We start from the raw sequence: 22099 nt of genomic DNA on the forward strand, positions 1-22099 counted from the left end.
GAGAGAATGGATGTGAACCGATGCTGGGAACTTTCCAGCCCTCTGCAAGGAACATCCTAGTTACTGTCACGGTTCCTATTGTGAGTTTGGTCAGAGCCCGTTTCCTCATCCTGTGGACTCCAGGTGCCCCAGGTAAAGAATCAGATGCCTCTGCTACAAGGCGTCCATGCTCACCCTGGCTTGTCTGTTTTTAGGAAGAATGCTGTGGAGTTGGAACTCGCCAAGTGCAAGATGGACATGATGTCTCTGAACAGCCAGTTGCTGGATGCCATTCAGCAGAAACTGAACCTCTCGCAGCAGCTTGAGGCTTGGCAGGTAAGGAGAGCCCTGAGACCCAGGGTGAGGGAAGACGAGGCTCTGGGAGGAGTGGCTGAACCCAGGCAGAGCATAAGGAGAATTTGTCACTAGAGGGTCCCGTGCACGTGGGTGAGTAGTAACCTGCCTTCACCTGGTGCGATTCAGAGCCTGTGCTTCCCCAGTCCCCAGGGAAGAAGGCCTGAGGATGCTGTCGAGAGCGGTGAACCCCAGGCTGTGCCATTTAGGGCTGCGGTGGCCTCCTTCGACTGGTCATCTCTGCTCTGTTTAAATTAGCTGGAAAGAAACAGCTGTTAACACAAAGGGCCCCGGAAGCCCTACATGGGGGGACAAGAATTCACAGCCCGATGGATGTAGTTCCCCAGCCCCGGGGCCACCAGCAGCTGCTGCCCTTCCCTTTCTCGAAGGCCAGCTTCCTTTTTCCAAAGAGCACTACCTTGGGGGAAAATGAGTCAGTATGTTCTCTCTAGGACCACTATTTTCAGAGTGCAGTCAGCCTGCTCTGTCCCAGCTCCAGCTCAGCTTCCCCTGGCCCAGGGCTGTACTTGCTTTTTGTTAAGGACAATTTCAGGATATGGGTGTAGCCTTTCGTGTCTCTCCCAACGAAATCCGAAGCAGACAGGTGAAGAGCTCCCCCCAATGGCGGGCAGGTTAGCAGTGACCATTCCTCCAAGGACCCAGCCGGCCCGGCCACAGGAGCACTCGCCTCCCCGCCCCGGGGAGATGGTCCCTGGCTCCCGGGCTCTGCCCCACCACCAACTGACCGGTCCCCGGCTCACCGCCCATTCTTCTCTCTTCTCTCCCGGCTACAGTTTGCTTCCTCAGGGCTTTTTACTATCTGGCTCCTTTGGTTTCTGATCTAGTGGCCTTTCTCAGTTCCCGTATCAACAGCTTTAGTTGTACACCCCTCCTGCCTTTGAGGTGAGATTGAACCCCCATTCCACCCACCGTGTCCCCCCGCTGCCATCACCGTCCTGCCCCCCCCCGCCTTCCCGTGGCCCGCCGTGTTGTATGTGCCCGCATCCAGTGTCATCTCTGCAGTGTGTGTCGTGCCATTCCCCGCAGCGCACCTCCCGCCACCGCCACGGCCCGTTTCGGACCGCCTCCGCCCTGGTTCTTTGATGCTCCCTCCGCATCACTGGGCTCCTGTGCCCACAGAAGTGCAGGCAGGTGTGGAATTCTAAGCGGTTCACGCCTGTATGTGTATGAAGTTCTCAAGTGATCTATTTCATGGGCTTTGTTCTGATGAATTTTAAGGTATAAAAGAGGCAGTTTGCAGTGTCCCAGAAAAAGCCCTCGTGCTTTGAAAGGGTTTCTTTCTGAAGGGCCCTGTAACATTCCTAGTGCTGCAGGTAACAGATTTTATGGAGCAGGCCCTAAGCGCATAGCGCTGTGCCCAGGATTTGGCTCTGGGACCTCGGAGGTAGGGAGCATGTCCCCTATTTCTGTGAGGGGGAGGAGAGGCGCTGGAAGGAAGCAGGGTGTGAGGAAGCAGGACTTGAGCAAGGGAGGGAGCGGGAGGTCCACACTCCGTGCTTGCTACCTGGTGTGGGCTAAGGAAAGTCCCTTTGTTTCACACTAAAACCTACAGCGGCAGGAGCGTGGGTGTGAGCGCAGGAGGTGATGGATGGGGGCAGGGGGTGCCAGCCCCACTTCCTGCCCTTGTCAAGTGAGTGGCCGCCCAAGCGCAGCCCTCGCTGTCTGGCGCTCAAGCAGGACACAATCAGCCGACTCACCCCAGGGGTTAAGCCAGGGTTTGGTGTCTTGACCAGGGCACCCCAGAACCCACAGGGTTTAGGGGTGAAGGCATCAGGTGGATGTTTTTTATGTTCCTGCTGATGTTAACTAGACAGGGCTGTTTCTATATCCAAAGCAGTAGCTTTCATACTTTTGTTAGTGGCAGAATGCCTTTGCCAAGCGGAATCTTGTGCAGTGTCGGGATCCTACCACTAGAATGGAGAGAGGGCGGAGCTGCTGTGTCCAGAAGCCCCTCTGTGGGGTGCAGCTGCTGTGCCTTGAGGCAGTCGGGGTGAGGGGGGCATTTTCTGGGCAACTTTACCAAACTGGGGAAAGGTGCTACCCCAGTGAGGAAGCCAGGGATATGGGCCTGAGCAGGAGCAAGGCAGGCCCTGAAGACAGCGGCGCCTGTGGCCTGTGCGCAGGTCGGGAGCCGCGCCAGCGGAAGGTGCAGCGTGTGCTTGCCCGTAGGCGAGGGAGCCTGTGTCCTGGCCGTGCGGCACAGCCTGGTAGAAACTTGAAGGGGGCTGACCCTTTGGACCAGAGAGCTGGCAAGCAGAGGTCGCCCTAGGGCCCGGGGAGGGGTGCCAAGGGAAAGGGAAGCAGGGCAGAGAAGGCCGGCCACCGGCAAGGCCCGGGTGGAGACAGGCTTGCCGGGCTCTGGGCTTGTAGGGACACACCGGGGGCGGGGCCAGTCAAGGAGCTGTTGCCCGCAAGAAGCCCGGAGGCCGGGGGCGGGGCGGGGCGGGGCGGCGGCAGCGGCGGCGGCGGCGGCGGCGGCAGCGGCGGCTGCTGTGTCTACACTTGCTGCTTCCGTGGTCGGCCTGCCCCGGCTGCAGCCGTTCAGTCATCTCATCCCATCCTCACCCCGCGTCCTGCGGACGTTTCCGTACCCGGGCCCCGATCAGCAGCCTGCTCAGCCCCTCCGCTCTGCCCTCCGCAGGATGACATGCACAGGGTCATTGACCGGCAGCTGATGGACACGCACCTGAAGGAACGGAGCCGGCCTGCTGCCGCCCTGTCCAGGGCCCACGGCGCGGGGCGTGCGGACGAGCCCGGCCCCGCCGAAGGCAAGCGGCTCTTCTCATTCTTCAGGAAAATTTAGGTCAGGAGGAGTCAGGCCAGCAAGGATGGGTGGACTAGAGGTGACTGAAACGGGGTGCGTGCGAGGGCTCAGCACACCATGCTTGTACACGAGGGCTCCCCTGGGCCAGCTCCGCGGCTGCACTGCCCACCCACGCTGGGGCCGAGTCTCCAGAAGGGCCCACGTGGCCTGTGATGGCGGCCCTCGACAGAGGGACAGGCAGGAGCCCTGTCCCCACTACCAGGCCGCAGCTGGCCTGGGCTTCCCCCAGATCCGCTGTTGAGCAGGGCTCAGGCTGCCTCCAGAGCAGCCCCTTGGGCTCTGCGGCGCAGACGCAGGGGGTCACAGCCCACCCCGCCCACCCCTCAGTGGCTCCCGCGTCCCACCCCAGGCTCCGCTGCCCTCCTGTTTGGGAATACAGGGAACAGAAAGAATGGAGGCCGTCGCGGCCCCAAGCGAGCCTCAGCTGCGGGGGGGGGGGGGGCGGCCTAGTCCTCTGGGACAGCAGGCCCAAGGCTGAGCCTCCACCTCACCCCCAGTCTCTGGCCCACGGAGGAAGGGGAGGCGGCTCCTCACCCACGTGCATGCACCTCTGCGGCAGGGGGCCCAGCCTGCAGGGCCTGACGGGCCGCAGCTGTTCTCTTGCATTCGGCCACAATGGGCTTTACCCAGGCTTGGCTGTCACCATCCCAAGGTCAGGAGGAAGAAGGGCCCTGCCAACCCCCCCATCTCCCCACCCCCCCAGCCGCCACTGTTCTCCCTCCCTGGCCTCCAGGCCCGCCGGTGTTTTCCTGGGCCCTCTGCAGGCATTAGCCAGCCAGTCCTTTCCCCTTCATGGGGCCAGAGCTGGGGAGGGGGTCTGCTCCTCTGCCCACGGCCCCCTGGCTCCCCTCACACATGCAAGTTCTTGGCTCGGCCAAGTGAGTCCAGGCCACAGAATGGCCCCAGAGGGGTCTGCGGTCAACCACCTCCACCTCAAGGGCAGCACTGGCACCACAGGGCAGATGCCACCAGGTAACTGCCACCCAGGCCTGCAGAAGGATGAATCCTGCAACCTGCTGCTTCTGCTCCCTCCTCGGCAGCCCTCCCCTCTCCCCCTCTGCTGAGGCCCTCACTCAGAGGCACCCCAGGCTGAGCCTGCCCGCAAGCTGCTTTACAAAGGATCATCTCCCTCCCTCACATGGGAAAAGCACAGCAGGGATGAGCGGAAAGAATGTACCTATAGATATGTACATACCACAGTGCTGTAATTTTGTATGTAGCAATCATGTAAATATATGTATGGATTTTATAATATACATATTATATATAAATCTATAAAGGCATATTTTTAGAAAAACAGCGCACCACTGCTTCTTTTGAAAATAGTCTGAGAATAAAATGAATTTCTAAAGAGCTTCCTGCCTCAATCACTGGGGACCCGGAGAGCTTGTCTGCTCAGAATGCAGCTCCCACTTCAGAGCCACCAGCCGCCGCTCTGAAGGGGCAGCGGTAGGGAGTCCTTCACGCCTCTGGGAGGTCACCTCCTCTCTTGGTCCCGGGTGAGTGGATTCAGCCGGGGGGGGGGGGCACCTCCCCCGGAGGGCACAGCATCCTGTGCAGGACAGCGCTCTGGGGCCTGCCTCCACACCCGCCCTGCTTCCCGAGCCTCGAGCAGGCCATACGGCTTGGCAGGAACTTGGAGCCAGAGAGCAATCACTGCATCCTTCCGGCCGCGCGGAGAATAAACACGGCGCTTCCCCTGCCATCTTACCACGTGCACGCCCAACCTCTGCTGAACTGGGGCGGGGGGGGGGGGGGGAGCTCAACCTGGACCAACCTTTTGTGGAGAAAACAAATTTCGCTCCTGAAAGTGTCCCTCGGCCTCAACAGGCACCTGTGCTGGACTCAGACCAGGACAAACAAGAGCTGGATACCGTGGGTGGGAAGAAGGCAGGCCCACCCTGAGCACAGCTGGAGGAGAGGAAACAGACCCTGGAAGAAAATTTGGCAGCTTGAACCTTTATTTTTAGTATTTTTTTAAAAAGCATAATTAGAAACTTTCAATACAGAAATAATCCTAGCAAACCATTTAAAAGTTTTGTTGTTCGACAGGAATTTCACATCAGGTCCACCAGGACGTCAGTCCAGCCCTGTGAGCCCCCCACCCCCACCCCCCATTCATGCGTGTAACACTCAGTGGGACAGGCACACTGTCGTCACCAAAATCACCCCACCACCTGGGTCTGGACGTCCAGTGGCCAGAGCCATAGTGTCTTCTAGCCCAGGCTGGAAACTTCCAGGACCCCTTCCCCTTATTGCTTGAATTTGCAAGCACTGCCACACTGACGTCACGTGAATGCTCAGAGTTGAGAACGCTGCCCGCCCAGGGGTCTCGAGCTCTCTGCGTCCTGCACAGGACCTCTGGTCACCCAGCACAGCCCTGAGGACGGAGACCACACTTTCGCTCCTGGCCCCACAGCCACCCTCCGCAGCCCCGCTTCCCTAGGCCCCGAGCTCCCCCACCTCGTCAGGTAGTTCCAGTGAAGGCCTGCTCCCAGAGAACCACAGGCTTTTGGCAGTCTGGGGAAGTGGAGAGACAGGTCAGTATTGGCTGAAAACCCATCAACAGTGATAACATGGAAAATCTGCAGTGTGATCTGTGATGTGATTGTCCAATCAGGGCTTTGCCTGGAATTCGCCTAGGAAAGGAAATCTAATAAAACACATCGTGGTGTTGAAATAAATTACTCCCAGGTTACGTGATCCTTTTAGGGGAAAGGTGAATGATGAAGTGTCCCGAGGGGGACAGTAATCAAGTGCAGATGACCCTGGCTTTTTCCTCCAGGGGACCACGGTCAAAGCTGGCCAGCTCCCAGCCCCGGGCTGCCACCCTTCCCAGCCGCTAACAAATCCTCCCACTGCCTCCGCACTGAAACAGTCCCGCCAGTGATCAGGGTAGGCTGCCATCCACCTCTGAGGTGGCGTCCCCACCGCCCAGCAGTGCCTGGCACCCACGCCTCACATCCAGGGCTGCCTGGTGCTGCGACAGAGACCCGGGAGCTCCGTGGAGAGCCCTGGGCCGACAGAGACGAGGGCAGGAGGCCCGTTCTCCTCTCCCACCAAGAAACGGCCAGGAAGGCGAGGCTGCTCTGCCAAGAGCCCAGCCCCACAATGACAGGAAGCCATTCAATTTTTCTAAAAACACTGGACCCAAAGTGGAGAGGCCACAACGTTTGCTGCTGTGCCAACCAAACCTCAGGAAGAGAAAGTGTGAGGAATTTAATTCATTTGATTTGGCTTCATTTTCTTTATGTGTTAAAATAACGCTCCTCGGTGCCCCTGCAAGCCCCGTTCCCTGCACAAACACACCCCTACCTTTCTGTTGGAACTGAAACAGGTTGGTATAAATTAAAAGCCACGGTTTCCCTGGGGTTGTAGTTCAGAGGCATCTAGAAGGCAGGACAAGAAATCTGGTGACCAAAAGGCTAGGCCTCTAATGGGAACCCCCAGGCCTACCTCCAGGCCAGGTTTCCCCCAGCTGCCAGAATGGTTACGGGGGTGGGGCGGGGTAGGGGAGGGAAGGGAGCTGGGCCGGGAAGAGACACAACACAGGCCCCCCGAGAGAGGGGGCAACCCGATGTGCCAGGGACAGAAGGTGACAGCCTGTAGGAGAGAACATGTAACGAAGAAGGCCCGCTCCACCAGCCCAGGTTGGCTAAAGGTGTGGCTAGAACTCGAGCCTGTCTCCTCAGGAAGCCGCGGGGTCGGAAGATGGGATGCGGAGGGGTGCGGAGGGGTGCGGACGGGAGGGTCTACCGCAGCGGGCTGGCGTGAAGGAGGCAAAAGCCAGAGCAGGACGAAGGTGACGCGGCTGGTTAAAGCAATACACGTATGTACACACTCTGGCTCCTCACTCCGCTCGGCTGGCCGCAGCGTCGCCAGGCCCAGGTGCCCGGGCCAGGGGCACCAGAAGGGAAGGGCAGGTCGTCCGACACCTTCTTGGCACTCAAGGGGGGAGGGGAGGAAGTGCCGACGGCGCCTCCCAATACAAAAACGGGGAGAGAATTCTTTAAATAACGGCACGAAGATGCGACTGTCCCCGAGAAGCCCCGCGAGCGGCGGGCGGGGAGCAGGCACAGCGCAGTCTCTGCGGGGGGCCGGGGGGGCCGGGGGCAGGGGGGGTGCCTAGCAGCAGCGCTTCTTCCGTTTACTGTTCTTCGTGAGCTTCACCACGTCGTTCTGTTGCTGCTGCTGCTGCTTGGCTAAGTTGTCCTTCTTTGCTCGGAGGACCAGCTCTGTGATGCAGTTGAACATCTGTGAGGACGAAGGAGGTGGGGTGGGCCTCAGACCCGGCACCCAGGCCCCGCTCCCCATCTGCTCTTTCTACCCTCAGGGCTTTCTGTACACATGTCCCCAGACCCGTTCCAAAAGGAGCTGGTCAGTTCTAAAGGCCAGAAAGGAACAACATCAAAGCCCCATGAGCTGTGTCTTGGGGAAATCAATCTCAGGAATTTTCCAGCCTTTCTTTTAAAAAGAGAGAAAGAACCTCTCCAGCTGGAATCCGGACAAGACGAAGGCGCCCCAGCTCCGGTGTCGGGCCAGAGGGATCCAGAGCCTGCCCACTCCAGGCCCCCAAGATGTCCCTGCGGTGCCAGGATCCAGTGGAACTCCACCTGCCAACCCACAGTCCTCTCCTCCACTCTGCCAGGAAAGGTATCAAGCACCTGACATAATTTGCTCCACTTACTCCTCACAACCCAGGAGGCAGGGACCCTCACCCCACCCCGATCTACAGAAGGAACAGGTGCAACCTACGGAGGTAAGTCACCGCCCAAGGTCACACGTAAGGCCCGTCTTGTGATCCCAGCCTGACTCGGAGGCACCTGGGCTCCCTGCCACTGTGCATCGGGTGTCCAGGATGCAGTGGGGAATCCTGGCTTCCCTGGGTCTCCAGATTCCGCACACTGTGGGGCAGGACTCACCTAAAGCTACAAGCATGGCCTGCCTGGGCTTGTGGCAAAAGGTCCCACTTTTCTCCCACAGGCTCACAACTACCTCCCAGCAGGCCTAGCGGAAGAGAAGCTGCCCCCGGGCCAGAAGCTCAGCTGCTCTGCGGGGGACGTGTCTCCCCAACAGCCTCTGGGGGACTCGCAGCAGGTGCCCACCCGAACTCTGGAGGCCACAAGGAGGCAACCAGGTGTCTGCAGGGAGGCCAAGGCCCCAAGGAAAGCCTTGAGAGCAGGAAGGGGTAACAGGTGGGGCCAGGGAGGGCGGTGAGGCTGAAGACTGAGCGTGGCTGGGCTCCAGGTGACTTGGCCTCTTACAAGTTGGGTGATAGTCCTCAACTTGGAACCTCAGGTCAGAGGACTGTTGAGATATGAGCTAACACCTACAAAAGGCCTAGCACGATGCCTGGCACCCAGCAGGCCCTGAGGAACGGCAGTTACTAGGAGCTTTTCTGTCCGCCGCCCGGGTACTCTGGGCAGGCTAGACACGCAGAGAAGAGGACTGTGGCGGTGGGACAGTTGGGCCCCACTCCCTGCCCTGCCCCCACTCGGGCCCAGGCCTCACCTCTTCCACATTGACATTCTCCTTGGCGCTGGTCTCAAACAACTGGATCCCCATCTGCCCTGCGAATTTGTAGGCATCTTCTGTTTCCACCACCTTCCGCTCAGGGTCGTCATTCTTATTCCCCACTTCAAGGCAAAGCAAAGTCAGCCCAGCCCTGCAGGAGCACCCCCCAGTCACCTCCCAGGCCACTGTCCCCACCCCGGTGGGTCCAGCCTCACCTAATATTCGGCACACATCATCACAGTTTTGGTTGATTTCATGAAGCCACCGCTTAACGTTGACAAAGGACTCTGCACTGGTGACGTCATAAACCACGATGACCCCGTGGGTCCCCCGGTAATACCTGTAGGGTCAGGATCTGTGTCAGAGCTTCAGCCTAGACAAGAGTGGCCCCTTCACTAAGACCGAGCCTGCCCGTGTCCGGACAGCGGCCAGGGAGATGGTGATGGGGCACATGCTCTCCTGCAAGACACCCAGCATCTCCTCTCGGTCTGACCCCGGCTGGACATCCTGGAACCATGCACCAGCCAGGATGCTCAGCAGCACCGTTGCTCACGCTTGTCCCCAAGGCACCAGTGAAGAGGGAGCAGCCCTGAGGTGGCCGGTCAAGTTGTTCGAGTCTGCCACTAGCCTGAACCTTCTTTGAAGTTCTTGTTTTAGGTTTAAAATGCCAAGTAATTTTTGTATTTGATGTCCTATTATCACTGTCCTTGTTTTAACATTGAAAGAATTTCTCTCTTCAAATCTCTTAGTAAAATGCCATTCCAAGAAGACACACCATTTGTGAAGTCCCACCAACGTCTCATTCACCCCACTGGGGGCAGGTGGACATCTCCCTTCCACCTCTCTGGGCTCATCTGTGCTGGTGGCAGAGAGCACATGGAAACGGTATGGGCACCCAGGGCACAGTGGGAAGAAGGTGTCCCAGAGGTGCCACCATCCAAACGTACAGACCCTATGGCCTGAGGTCAGCCAGAAGGTCTGGAAGGTAGGAGGATGGAGGACATGGACCACACACCCCTGCTGCCGCCCCCCCCCGCCCCCCCGCCCCCGCTTATCACAGCCTGAACCCTCGGCCCCCACGCCTGGCACCAGAGCCTTAGGGGGATGGGGATGTTCTCACGACCAGCTCAGCAGCGCTCTGGCCAACTCTTCACTTGCTAGGCCCAGTTGCAGGACAAAGGCTACGCTGGCACCATCTCTGAAAGGATGTGGGACCCCGGGAAGGTTACAGCAGGCACCCCGGCGCACCTCTTTCCTCAACTATATGATGGTACCTGCTCTTGGGACGGTTGCGAGGAATAAAGGAGAGAACTCACGTTTCCACAAGGGCCAGTCGGTAGTCAACATTCAAGGAATGGTGGCTCCTCACCATTATTGATATTCCTTCAGTGACAAGCTGGGGCCCCTGACCCAGGTGGAAGAAAACCGAGGGACAGCGTGCAAGGCAGCAGGTGACCCACTCTCCCGAGCTGGGCACCAGGGCTGCGGGCAGAAGCAGTCTGTGCTGTGCCCCCAGGTCTAGCCCAGCTTGTCTCCCCTACCCCGTCTCTGCCCCCCCTCAGAAACCTGCTGGGGGCTCCCGGGGGCTTCATTCTGCCACAGCTCTGCCTTCCAGGGACACAGTGTCCCTGCCCTGGGGAGGCCGAACCGCGAAGCCGGGCAGGCGCCGGGCCCTCGGGACCAGTCTCGGCAGTGCCCCAGCAGCTGTTGCTGGGAGCGCCAGGTCCTCGCCCAACCGGGCAGGAGTGCGCGCCAGGGCCAGGGCGACAAACGACTGTCCCCAGCCAGCAAAGGCAGTGCGAGCGAGGAACACATTTCCAAGCTCTCCTGAGTTCAAGACTACTGAAATGCCAAGAAGTGCCGAAAGGGCGAGAACTAGTCTGGGGATGAGATCGGGGCTCAGAGCTCTGAGGAGGGGCCCACCAGTGCTTCTGGACCTCCTGTCACCACCGCCACCAGTAATCACACCCACTCACCCCTGCCCAGCTCTGTGCCCGGCATGGCGCCCAACACTTTATATCCACCGCCCTATTAATCTTTGCAGCGACCTGGCATGACAGACACGGGCGCCCCTTTTGACCAGTGAGGCCATGAGGCCACGTGGAATGACCTGCTGAAGTCAGAGCATCTGGGCCGGACTGCCGGGCCAGGGCCAGGTATCAAAGGGGCTTCCCTTCCTCACCACCCAACAGCTCGTTACTCACCCTTCCCCGACCTGCACCCCAGCTGCGCCTCTCAGGGTCAGCAAACCCCGCCCTCAGAGACAGAGGAAACAGGGTGACAAAAGGGCTCCCCGTCAGGCTAACAGGATGCAGTTTTAGTTTCTCTCTTAATGCCCTGAATCAGAAAAGGCCATACTACTACAGCCCGACCGCCCCGATCCCTGAGAACAACTCCTGAACTCTCCCGAGGCTCCCTTCCTCACCACCCGCCCCAGCAGGACGCGGAGTCTTTCCGCGCCCCCCACCCCCCGCATGGTGTGTGCGCCTCCTGCCTCGTGAGGCGCGCAGCAGGGGACCGAATAAGTCACTCACTCACCGAGTGACCACCTAGGGAGCCACAACCCCGTTCTCCCATTTTACATACTGAGGAACTGAAGGCCAGAGGGCAAGCTGGCTGACGCGTACTGTCCTGGCAGCCCCCAGGGCCAGGGCCCCCAGCCACCGGAGCTGCCTCAGCTTCCCCAACACAGGCAAGGTGGCCAGCAGAGGCCAAGCCCGGGCTCCCTGGCCACCACGGTGCAGCACTGCCCCCCTTCTCGAGCACCCCGGAACCACCACATGTTGCCCTCTGGTAGCTGAGCTACTCCAGTGTCCCCAACAGAATGAAGGAGGCGATTCACCTCTTCCACCCTGACCTGAAAGGAGCTGACCTCGAGGTGGCCACGGACTCCTCTGCACCCCAGCCCACTGCCCTGCCCAAAGCCCTTCTCACGGCCACAAGCCCAGTATTCTTGGCCACCCTCAATTCCCTAAGCGGTTTTAACCCACAGGAGACACTGGAGCATCTCCTCAGCCCCGGGCCCTCAGGGGGGGGCCAGCAGAGAGCAGGGCCGTGGACCGAGCCAGAAGGCAAGAGCTTTGGCATCAAACGGGCCTCAATTCAACTCCTAACTAACAAACCAAACTAAGTCACTTTACCCTCTCTGGGCCTCAATTTTCTCATCCATAAAATGGAAATAATCACAGGACTTTTTTTTATTTGGAATTAAATGAAATAAATACAGTAAAATCCTTAGCGATGGTCCCAGCTCAGAGTTAAGGACATCTGGGGTCAGTGTCCAGACCTCCTGACCTGGACAAGCGGTCTTGTTCAGGTCTGGACCCTTGGGCTGCCCATGCCATCCATCCTACCCCAAGGAGCCTCTGACCCATTCGCCCTCCCTAAGGCCTTGCTGCTAATTGCTACGACACAAGGGGATTCAGGCAGCTCATCAGCAAGTAGTCAGCGCTGCACTGGGCGGCGCCCAGGCCCGGGGACCCGTGGGGTCTGTGGCATCACAGGCCATGGCGCATGTGTGCTCACCAAGGCTGGCCCGGTGACAGAAGCCCCTCCTGCTCAGGGGCTGCTCAGGCTCCAGCCCCTCGAACCAGGGCAGCCCACCCACTGGCCTAGCCCCTCTGCCTGCCTGGCCAGCACCCCCGAGATTCCCCCCCACGACACTCCCAACCACCACCGTGGGGGCTTTTTGCCCCTCAGCGTCCCATCGCTCCCAAGACCCTGAGGAGCCTCCAGATGGGTAGGCAGCCTGGGGTCTGTCCCATTTCCATGCCGAAGGGAAGAAAGGGATCTCTGGCCAGTAAAACTCACACACTTTCCCAAGAGCCCCCAGTCACAGAGGAACTTCTGGGAGGAGGCAAAGGAGAGGCCTACCAAAGCAGCAACTACTGCAGGCCAGACCCCAGCTCCTCCTCTGCACACGTCACGGGGTGGAGCTCGGGCTCTGCCACTCACTGGGAGCAGGACTGCTCTCAGAAGTCCCCTCATCTGGAACATGGGGAAAGCAACAGTACCGACGGCAGCAAGCGCAACCAGGTCGCCCGTGGGGAGCCCAAGCACAGAGCACCTGGCGCAGGGGACTCAGCATTAAAGCCAATCCTAAGGAGAAACCCTCTGGGAAACTGAAGCACAGAGAGTTTAGGCAACTTGCCCAAGGTCACACAGTAAAACAGAAATATAAATTCCGAACTGTCTTCAAAGCCCTGCTCCTTCCTGGAAGCTTTTCTATTAACAGCCCAAGAACCAAGAGCCCCTCCACAGTTCCAGGGGACTCCTGCTGTCCGGGGCTCCAGCTGGGTCCCCCTCTGTACAGCTAAGGACCACAAAGGTGCTGCAGCTGCAAAGGAGGGCAGCCCACTGGGTGAACCAGGCTCCTGGTAAATGGCTTTGGGGAGGCAGAGGAGAGGCCTCCCGAGGGCCTCCTATGTACCAGTGCTCCTTCCAGGCCTCTCAAAAGAGGGAAGCCTCCTCCCAAGTCGGGGTGGGTGACAGGAGCCTGCACAGCCGGCCGAATAAGTCACTCACTCACCGAGTGACCACCTAGGGAGCCACAACCCCGTTCTCCCATTTTACATACTGAGGAACTGAAGGCCAGAGGGCAAGCTGGCTGACGCGTACTGTCCTGGCAGCCCCCAGGGCCAGGGCCCCCAGCCACCGGCTGCCCGTTGACAGTACCCACCTCGTCACCTCGTCACCTCCTCCCCTCGCGCGACACCAGCCACTGTGGCCAGCAAGGAGCCCACCCCATGACATTTCTGTGACTCGGGACACCCGATGCTGATCCAAATGCAGGTGGCGAGGGGGAGGCCAGCCTGACTCACGTGGAGGTGATGGTGCGGAAGCGCTCCTGCCCGGCCGTGTCCCAGATCTGCAGCTTCACTTTCTCCCCGTTGATCTCCACGGTCCGAATCTTGAAATCCACTCCGATTGTGGTGATGTAGCTGCCTGCACACACACGCACGTTAGCCAGGCCCGTGGGGCGCCCCCGTCGGGACGCATCCTCACCCTCACAGGGGACCCCAGCCTCCAAGATCCCTCCCCGCTGGCTCTTTGTGCCTAGCCAGTTGGATGTCCAAGGGACACAGCCCTGAACAAAAAAGATAAGGTCCTCACCCCAATGGAGCCCTCATTGGTGGAGGGCAAGAGACAGGACATAATGAAACAGTGATAAAGACCACAATTTCAGGAATGAGGAGCACCACAAAGGAAATTAAACCAGGATGAGACCGGGGAGGGGCCAGGCTCCTTGCATTAGAAGGGCCGGCACGCATGTGTCAGCAGCAGCCTGAGTGTGCTGGGGGACCCAGGACACACTCTGGGTTTTTTCTCCTGTGCTATTCCCAACACTGTAAATGACCCACAACATTAACTTCCTAACACACAAGTCACGACCTGCATTTTGGAAAACACTGCTCCAGGCAGAGGAGAGAGTAGCAAAAATAGCAATGGGGGAGGGTGGGGGGTCACGTGAGGTCGGGCACGCAGTGGGAGGCAGGTAGGGGGACCGGAGGCCGGGTCTCAGGGCCTTTGTGCCATTTCCACGAGCTTGGACTTTCTCTGGTGTGTGGCAGGGCGGCACTGAAGGGTCTGAATCAGAGCCTGAGCCGCATTGTAAGCAGTTCATTCAGGCATCTGTGTGAAAGATGGAGTTGAAGAGAAAATCTAGCCAATGCCCTAGTCCCACCTAGGCTGACAAACGGCACACGTTCACGCTCTGTTTGGGGCTGACTGTGTAACACGGTGCTGCAGACAAGTCCCACCACACACACCCAACTACACGGTGCGCTTATAGGAGGGGTCAAACTTCAGGGTGGGGCAGAGATCAAGGAAGGCTTTGGGGAGGAAGTCACACTTGGGCCTTGCTCAAAGAACAGGCACCATTTCCAAGGCCGAGAGAAGGTAGGAGTCAGAGCAACCAATGTCTCTCAGGTGGAGCCCCGGAATGCTGCTCAACATCCTTACACGCAGAGCAGGCCCTCCCCTCCCCGGGAAGCACAGGGCCCCAGTGTCGATGGTGCCAAGCTGGAGAAACCCCGGTATAAACTCTGCTCACGTGAGAAGGCCGCTGAGGTTTGCCACCCCAGGAAAGACCCGGCCAGAGACCCCGTATGGGCAAGATGAACTTGGCCGTCGGGTATGGGATGGGCAGAAGCTGCTGTGACGCTTCGGGCCAGAACCAACGGGGGTCTCGACTAAGATGCGGGGGGTAGAAACGGAAAGGAGACACCGCCCAGGAGACCAGAGCTGAAAGCTCCTGGGCAGACAGCAAGAGGAACACAAGGAAGAGCGGTACTCCTGGGCCTGGGAAGCTGCCAACAGGCACCATCCCTGAATGGAACAGAACAGCAACACCACCCAGCTGCTACTTCTGGGGGGATTCCTTAGTCCAGGCACTAGGACTCGGGGCATCTCGGGTAATCCTCGCAATCACTCTATGCGGGACGGACGCCGAGTGGTCCCATTTCACAGATGGGCTGAGACTTAGTGGCGCCCAAGGGCACACACAGGGCAGACCACTCTTCCCGACATCACACCACCAGGGGTGCTGCAGGGCTACCGTCGGGCAAAACCCAATTGTCTACCAAGAGGCAAGTGTTCGCCACGTAATCACTTCCTAATTGTAGCTCGCTGCTCAACCACAGCACACGAATTCCAACGACAGAGTCACGTTCAGTCCTTGATCAGAGAGGCCAAGCCAACCAGAAACCTCTGCAATAAACATGACATTCAACGAACAAAAACGTGTCCAACTTCACAAGCTATCAGGAAAATACACATTTAAGTTGATGGCACTTTCTGCCTATTAGCTTAGCAAAAATGAAGACTAAGATGCAGCGCTAATCAGAGTTGACAAGGGGCACTTTTGACCCCTTCAGTGGGAGTGTCACTTAGCACAGCTTCTTTGAAAGGCAAGATGGCAGTTTCAAAAGCCTATACCCCGACCTAGTAACTCCACTTCTATACAAGGATAAACATACAATGCACCCAAAGTAATGCATCACTTAAAATAGAAGCAGCCAGAAAGCACACACATTATCAAGAGCACTGCCAATGAATGATGTAGATCCATGCACAGCTCAGGAAAATCCACAGCCATTCAGAAGAACCAGGGGTCTGCTAGAGATGGGCAAGGATGGTCCTTGATATGCTGAGGGGAAGGCCAGTTGCCAAACCATCACAGGTAGAGTTGAAAAAAGTCAGGAAGACACACACCATGCTGAACAGAAGCTCCCAGGGCACCAGAGTAGGGGCAGGTGAAGGGACAGCTTTTATTCTTCACCCGTTGAGTCTGCCTGTTTGACATTTTATACAGGCATGTACTAACTTGTAATACTTAACTTTTTTTTCCCTCCCTTAAATGTTGGGACACAAAAAGTCTCTGGGTAGAAAAGGGATGGGCCTACAAAAGGACTTTTTGAACAAGACAGACATTAGGCAAAGGCCTGGCCAGGTAAAGGGATCTCAAACCCAGAATACTCCAGCAGCATCCCAGGGGGCACACTCACCTGAGAAAGTGTTGTCGGCAAAACGTAACAGTAAACTGCTCTTGCCCACACCTGCAGGAGAGAAAGCAGGAGATGAGAGGGGGCATGGGTCCCTCCCTCTAACCCAGTCCTTCAGGGAGATGGCACCCAAATGCTAACTCTTAAGAAGCTCAGCAGACCCATCTCCCACCTCAATGCTGCTTTTTATCTCTCTGACCGGCCGGCCACACACCAAGAACATCTCTCCCACTCAATGTCTGACCTTTTCCTCTGTCCTGGTGTGAGATAAGCTGCCCCAAGTCCCGCGGGGAGAGAGAAAGGGGCTTGTGCCCAGGCCCTGTGCTGATGAGACCCAGAGGAAGATACCAGACGACAGAAATAAAGCAGGGGGAAGGTCAGCCAAATGATATGGGCCCCAAAGTGTGTCTAAAACACACGGTCCCTAGAAAAGTATACACCGTGTGTGGAGCTTCAGTTTGTGCACAGCATGAGATGAGGAATTGTGAACCCGGAAGGGACCCTTGAGATCATAAAGGCCATTTTACAGATGAGAAAACTGAGGCCCAGACAACACAAACCAACTGCCAACCATCCTCCCCCTGCTGATGTCACTGCCAGCTGGATCAGTGAGGAGGGGGTGTCTGCCTTACACCTGTCAGCCCAAGAGCTCACACATGCTCAGACCATTTCACTTAGCACGGCAGCCCCTTAACATACTTGTCCCAAGAACAAGCAGAACCCCATAAGCCTGGCTTCCCTTTACCTCAAAAGGAGCAGTTCTAGCCTGTGCACCTGCCCTATCTCCCCCACCCCATCCCCTACCCCTGCCAAGCCTAAAGCCCACTGGGTGAACCAAACCCAGAAGGAAGAATCGGCACACACAGAGCTGTGTGTGTGATGGGCACTTGGACGCCCCTGTCATTCCAACTATGTCTCTGAAGAGGAGGCACCTGAGGCCGCGGGAAGCCAAGCAGCGGGCCTTCGGGGCCTCCGCAGGGAAGCGCGGGGCTGAGATGGGAATCGGGGGCTGTCTGCTCCAGGGCCCTAGCACTCTCTCCAATATATACCGCGAAGGCAGTCTTCCTGCGTCTGGCTCAGAAAGTGGAACAAAAAGACCCCAAAGGGGCTCCTGCATCTGACTCCTGTTAGATTTGCAGCAGCAGTGCTGCCACTGCAGACGGGAGATTTCCACCAGGGTCTCAAGTGTCCCCAAGCTAAGTGCAAATTGGTGGGGAGGAGCCCACAAGCAGCCATCAGAGCCTGAGAGGGCGCTGCCTCCGCCCCCCTCCTGTGCAGTTTCTCGAAACCTAACCAACCCCAGACAACCTCTCTGGCCAGTCCTCTCTGATGCTCTCTTCTGGGGACTTCTCCGATGAATGAGTGGTCCGGAGATACCCAGAACTTGTTTCATGGAGTGAACCTGGGGCTTCCCTTCCCAAGGACAGTGGCGCGGCTCTGAGCAGACGGGTGCTGCACCCTCGGTACCTGCTGCTCAGCCCCCTGCGCCCGCAGTGCTCTTGCTCAGAGCCACTTCCTCATCGCCGCTTCTGCGAGGCTTCCTGCTGAGCCCAAGGAGAGCCCAAGCCCTGGGCTGGGTCCCCACGGCGCTCTGCCTGGCGCCGACACTCCATCAGGCCTGCCGGCTCCTTGGCTTCCTCCTGGAGCCTTCTGGGCTCGCTTACTCAGCTAAAAACTGTGTCTGGGCCACTAGCTGTGAGTTCCTCTAGGAAGGAGATCTTGCCTCCCTTGCCCTGGATATTTACAGCGCTGGAAGCTGGGCCCAGCACTTAGTCGACACCAACAAAGCATGGCTTAATGAATTTAGGGCCAAACAAATGCCAATAGCACTGACAGCTATACCATCAGATGCTCTGACTGCAGCATTCACAGAAGCAAAAGCAATGGTTTTCAAACTTTCAGGGGGCAGCAGAATCCTTCTTTAAAATTAAATTTTATCTGGATCCCATATATCTAAAACAGGTGGGGGACGCTGGGTGGCTCAGTCAGTTAAGCATCTGACTCTTGGTTCCAGCTCAGGTGAGATCGTGACCCCTCGTTGGGCTCTGCGCTGGGCATGCAGCCTGCTTAGGGTTCTCTCTCTCCCTCTGCCTCTGCCCCTCCCTCCCCACCGATTGCTCTCTCTCTCTCTAAAAAAAAAATTAAAATAAAAAATCCAAGAGGTAAGGGGGAGTTGCTCTCTGCAAGAAGCAAGGAAGCAGCAGTGTGCCCTCCAACCTGGCCTCTCCCAGTCCCCTGCACTCACCCCAGTGCTCTGCAGAGCTGCTGAAAACCACCAGGCTGCAGAACGACCACTACGGTCACCACGTAACTGCTGCTCTGGGCCTGACACCAAGCTCCGGCACTGCTCTTCCCTTTGAAAGGAAGAGAAACCCGCCCTGAGAAATGACCTCTCCTAAATATCCCTGGAAGAGGCCTCCTCGGGAAAACGCGCTGCTTCCATTCATTCCACAGCATTGGCCGAAGGGAGGAAGTGATAAGTACCAATCTACCTTCCCCACAGCGGAAGTCAAGAGCTTCCCAAGGGCCGCACCCGGCACGAAACCCAACCGGTCCTGCCCCAACCTCCTACCCTGCGAAGACCACAGGCAGCCAGGAGACCGATTTATTCGGCAAACACCGCACGTGTCCCTCAGCCCTCACCGCTCTCCCCTGCTCCCTGCCTCTCGGCCTACACAGATGCTCTGGTCCTCAGAAAGCCCCCACAGAAGTCCCCACCCTCAGCCCTGCTCCTCCCTTGGGCTATAGTTAGTTCCCTCACTCGTCTGGGCATCAGTTCTGGACTGTTGAAGACCCTTAGACCTTCGAGTAAAGCGTTCGCGATTTTAATCCTGGCTCAGTCACCCACTCACTGTACAACCTCAGGCAAGTCACTTCCTCTCTCTGAGCCTCAGCTCACTCATCTGTAAAGTAAAAGGCTTTAACTAGTTCTCTGATGGCCACTCCAGCCTCCAGGTTCTAAGAATGAGGATGGCTGGCCCCACAGTTCAGATGAAATGCTGTGACACTTCTGAGCCGATCAGAAGAACCTAAGAGAAAGTGTAGAACTTGAGCCATAAAGAAGAGCTGCAAAGCTGAGGGAATGTATCCCAGAAGCGTGTACGATGTGGCAGAGTGGGAAGAACTCTAGATTTATAAAGAAAGAAACGAACATTCATTGAGGGCCCAACAGGCCTGACATCAGCTGCTCACGCATAGCACCGATGAGCATTAACTCCTGGCTTTGCCTATGATGAGCTGTGTGACTTCGGGCAAGTCAGGCAGTGCCTCTGAGCCTTAGTTTCCTTATGTGACAAATCACACAGGCAGCAGGTGAGAACCAGATGAAAGCGTCTGTGAAATCATTTGAAAAACCTTAAGAAAGCCTCCCCATAAGGTGCCGGTCCCGGGCGGTGCCTGACGTTCTCCTCCCTCAGTTGCCACGCTCAGTCTGAACTTCCACCTCCCAGGCTCAGAAGGGTCCAGCTTTGACTCCTGTACCTGATGTAGTTCGACAAGCTCAGACTGAATTAGGAGCCAGCCACATAACTTAGCGAGTCTTCTCCCACACCTGACTTCTGGGTGAAAAATCAATACACCAAGCAAAAGGTACTGTGAGAAAGGGGGCCAGAACCATCCCCTGGGTTTTAGAGAGAAAAGCCAACAAGCTGCATCTTCTTGCAGAATTTATGCTTTTCATTTTTGGATATCAATACACAAGCCCTAGAGGGATAAGGACCCTTGACGGTGGTGGGCTTACTTTAACTCCAAAAGGAGAGAAATTATTCTGGTGTCAGCTCCTGGGAACGAAGGCCGGGGCTGAAATCAAATCCTGTAAAGGCGAAAGCCTCGGGACCCTAGGGAATAACCAGAGTCCATCTCCAAGGGTGAGTCTACACAGCTCATCTGGTTTTCTTTCATTCAAACCACAACGAATCCATCCTCCACCCATCTAACTCCTTCCTTGACCACAGCTACTCTGCATCTCCCTTGTTGGCCCTTAACTTTTCCCCTTACCTCTCCCTTCCACCAGTAACCACAGAAACCTCAGCCATCCTTCACCGGATCCAAACCACCAACCACATCCCAATCTAACTTCACAGTGAGATCAAAACCCACTCACTTCCATGGCCAGCTATGGCCCAGTGTCACCCAACACTCCTCCATCAATGTCTTACAACCCTTTGATTTACTCCCCTTTCTTAACCCCCTTTCCATGGGCTCTACCACCAACCTGGCCTCTGCCTTCAGTCATATGACTGCCTTGCCCACACTCAACTCAGGTCTGGTCTATAAACCTGGCATGCTCCCAAGCCTCCTTCCCCATCATATAATCCTAGCGCCTCACCTATGCTCCCATAAACCTCCCAGGGCCTGCCTCCCTGACCTCGTGGTCACCCCATAAACCTGCTTACCTGCCACACTACAAACACCTCTAAAACCCTCCACCCTTTCCCAGAAACCAACCTGTCTTTTCTAGAAACTTAACATTGATTCATTCATTCAACAAATGTGTTTTAGGCACCTACTGGTTGCAAGGCACTGCACCAGGCCCTGGAGAAGATGCAGTGCACGGAGGGAGCTAGGAGCTCTCCAAGAGTGTATACGTGGTCAGAGCCCTTTTGCAATACTGGCTGACCCAACTCCAGTACAGATCTAGTATACAGTATGTAGCAGCAAACACGTACTGAGCACACTCTCCATGCAACACTACGTGTGCATTATCTCACTGAATACTCACTCAGCCCTGAGAGGCAGATTCTACTATCAGCACCATTTTACAGATGGGGAAACGGAACCATACAGATAATAATTCAGCAGGAATGTGCCAGGCCCTGTGCGAGATAATCCCATGAGACAGGTTCTGGGATTATCCCCAGTTTACAGAGGAAGAAACTGAGGCTTACAAAGGGCACTAACAATCACATCAATAGCTAGCATCTATCCAGGGCTGACTTTACGCCAGGCTGGGCGCTAAGCACTTTCCCAGCTTTATCTCATCAAATAGTCAACCACCCAGTGAGGCAAGTCCCCACTTCACAGATGAGGGAACTGAGGCTCACAAAGGCGAAACAACTTGCCCAAGGTCACAGAGTGAGGAAGCTGGTAGTCCCAGAACTCGAACCAGGGTCTCTCCAACTCCATGCATCGCGCGACTTGACCAAGGTCACACGTGAGGCAGGGGCAGGCGCGGCGAGAGAACCGGGCGCCCCAGCCCCGACCCCCGTGCGCCCCGCGCGCCCAGCCCCTCCGCTCCGAAGCCGGGTGCCCCAGCCTCACCTCGAGGCCGCCCGCAGCCCCTCGGCGCGTCCCTAGAGCCGGCGGCCGCCGGGCAGCCCCGCCCCGCGCGGGCCGGCACCTCCCCGCCCGCCTGCCCGCCCCGAGGCCCCCGCGGGCCGCGCCCGGCAGGGCCCACGCCGCCTCCGGCCGCCGCGGCCCTCACCGCTGTCGCCGATGATGAGCAGCTTGAAGAGGTGGTCGTAGTCCCGGGCCATGGCGGGCGGGGGAGGCGCGCGCGGGCGGGCGGGGTCGGTGCTGGCCTCGCGATCCGCAGCTCCCTCTGGGCTGCTTCGGCAGCGGCGGATCCACTTCCCGAACAAACAGCCGGAACTGACAGAAACACCTCCCTCCTCTCCCCCCCCCCTCCTCCTCCTCCTCCTCCTCCTCCTCCTCCTCCTCTTCAGCAGCCGCCGCCGCTGCCACCGCCTCCCTCCTTCCCGCCCCGCCCCGCCAGTGCGCAGGCGCAGCGTTTGACACCGCCTTTGCGCAGCCGCAGCCGCGGCCAGCCGCGCCCTCTCCGCGCTCGCGCACCGCGCAGGCGCCCTGGCGGAGGCCCGCGGGCGCGGGCTTGCCTTACCTGCGTCTCGTCGGCGAACGTTGCCGCAGTCGCGCGCGGGCCTGGGGGCTCGGAGAACCTGGGTGCTGT

General features: G+C 57.8%; 2 protein-coding genes across 8 annotated transcripts in view; one reads left to right on the forward strand and one right to left on the reverse strand.

Moving 5' to 3' along the window:
- BICDL1 (BICD family like cargo adaptor 1) overlaps nucleotides 1–3269 on the forward strand; it is a 94349-nt gene extending 91080 nt beyond the window's left edge. For 4 of the 5 annotated variants that reach the window (XM_027576676.2, XM_027576678.2, XM_027576677.2 and 1 more), the window contains 2 exons: nucleotides 195–315; nucleotides 2996–3269. In XM_027576676.2, coding sequence (XP_027432477.1) covers nucleotides 195–315; nucleotides 2996–3157 — 283 coding nt within the window. In that variant the 3' untranslated portion in view covers nucleotides 3158–3269. Of the gene's footprint in view, nucleotides 1–194; nucleotides 316–1127; nucleotides 1237–2995 lie in introns of all 5 variants that reach the window. The other variant, XR_003517017.1, reaches the window with a different exon arrangement.
- Nucleotides 3270–5099: 1830 nt separating this feature from the next.
- RAB35 (RAB35, member RAS oncogene family) lies at nucleotides 5100–21807 on the reverse strand. Of its 3 annotated transcripts, XM_027576795.2 has the most exons (6): nucleotides 21617–21807; nucleotides 16198–16248; nucleotides 13513–13636; nucleotides 8908–9032; nucleotides 8690–8814; nucleotides 5100–7432 (listed from the first exon to the last, which is right to left on the reverse strand). In XM_027576795.2, exons 1-6 carry the CDS (start codon nucleotides 21666–21668, stop codon nucleotides 7304–7306), a joined length of 606 nt encoding a protein of 201 aa, XP_027432596.1. In that variant the 5' UTR covers nucleotides 21669–21807; the 3' UTR covers nucleotides 5100–7303. The 3 variants fall into 3 exon arrangements, with proteins under 3 accessions (XP_027432596.1, XP_027432597.1, XP_027432598.1); XM_027576796.2 differs by lacking the exon at nucleotides 16198–16248; XM_027576797.2 differs by lacking the exon at nucleotides 8690–8814 and having other exon boundaries at nucleotides 7326–7432.
- Between the last annotated feature and the right edge of the window lie 292 nt (nucleotides 21808–22099).

The sequence above is a fragment of the Zalophus californianus genome, chromosome 14 (genome assembly GCF_009762305.2).
Source record: "Zalophus californianus isolate mZalCal1 chromosome 14, mZalCal1.pri.v2, whole genome shotgun sequence".
Lineage (NCBI taxonomy): Eukaryota > Metazoa > Chordata > Mammalia > Carnivora > Otariidae > Zalophus > Zalophus californianus.

What these genes read in the sequence shown, in the direction of transcription:
- RAB35 (XM_027576795.2), bottom strand. Translation starts at nt 21,668, where the DNA reads ATGGCCCGGGACTACGACCACCTCTTCAAGCTGCTCATCATCGGCGAC. An exon ending in GCTCATCATCGGCGACAGCG is followed by an intron (nt 16,249 to 21,616) that starts GTGAGGGCCGCG and finishes TCTCTCCTGCAG; the next exon opens with GTGTGGGCAAGAGCAGTTTA. An exon ending in TTCCGCACCATCACCTCCAC is followed by an intron (nt 9,033 to 13,512) that starts GTGAGTCAGGCT and finishes CTGACCCTACAG; the next exon opens with GTATTACCGGGGGACCCACG.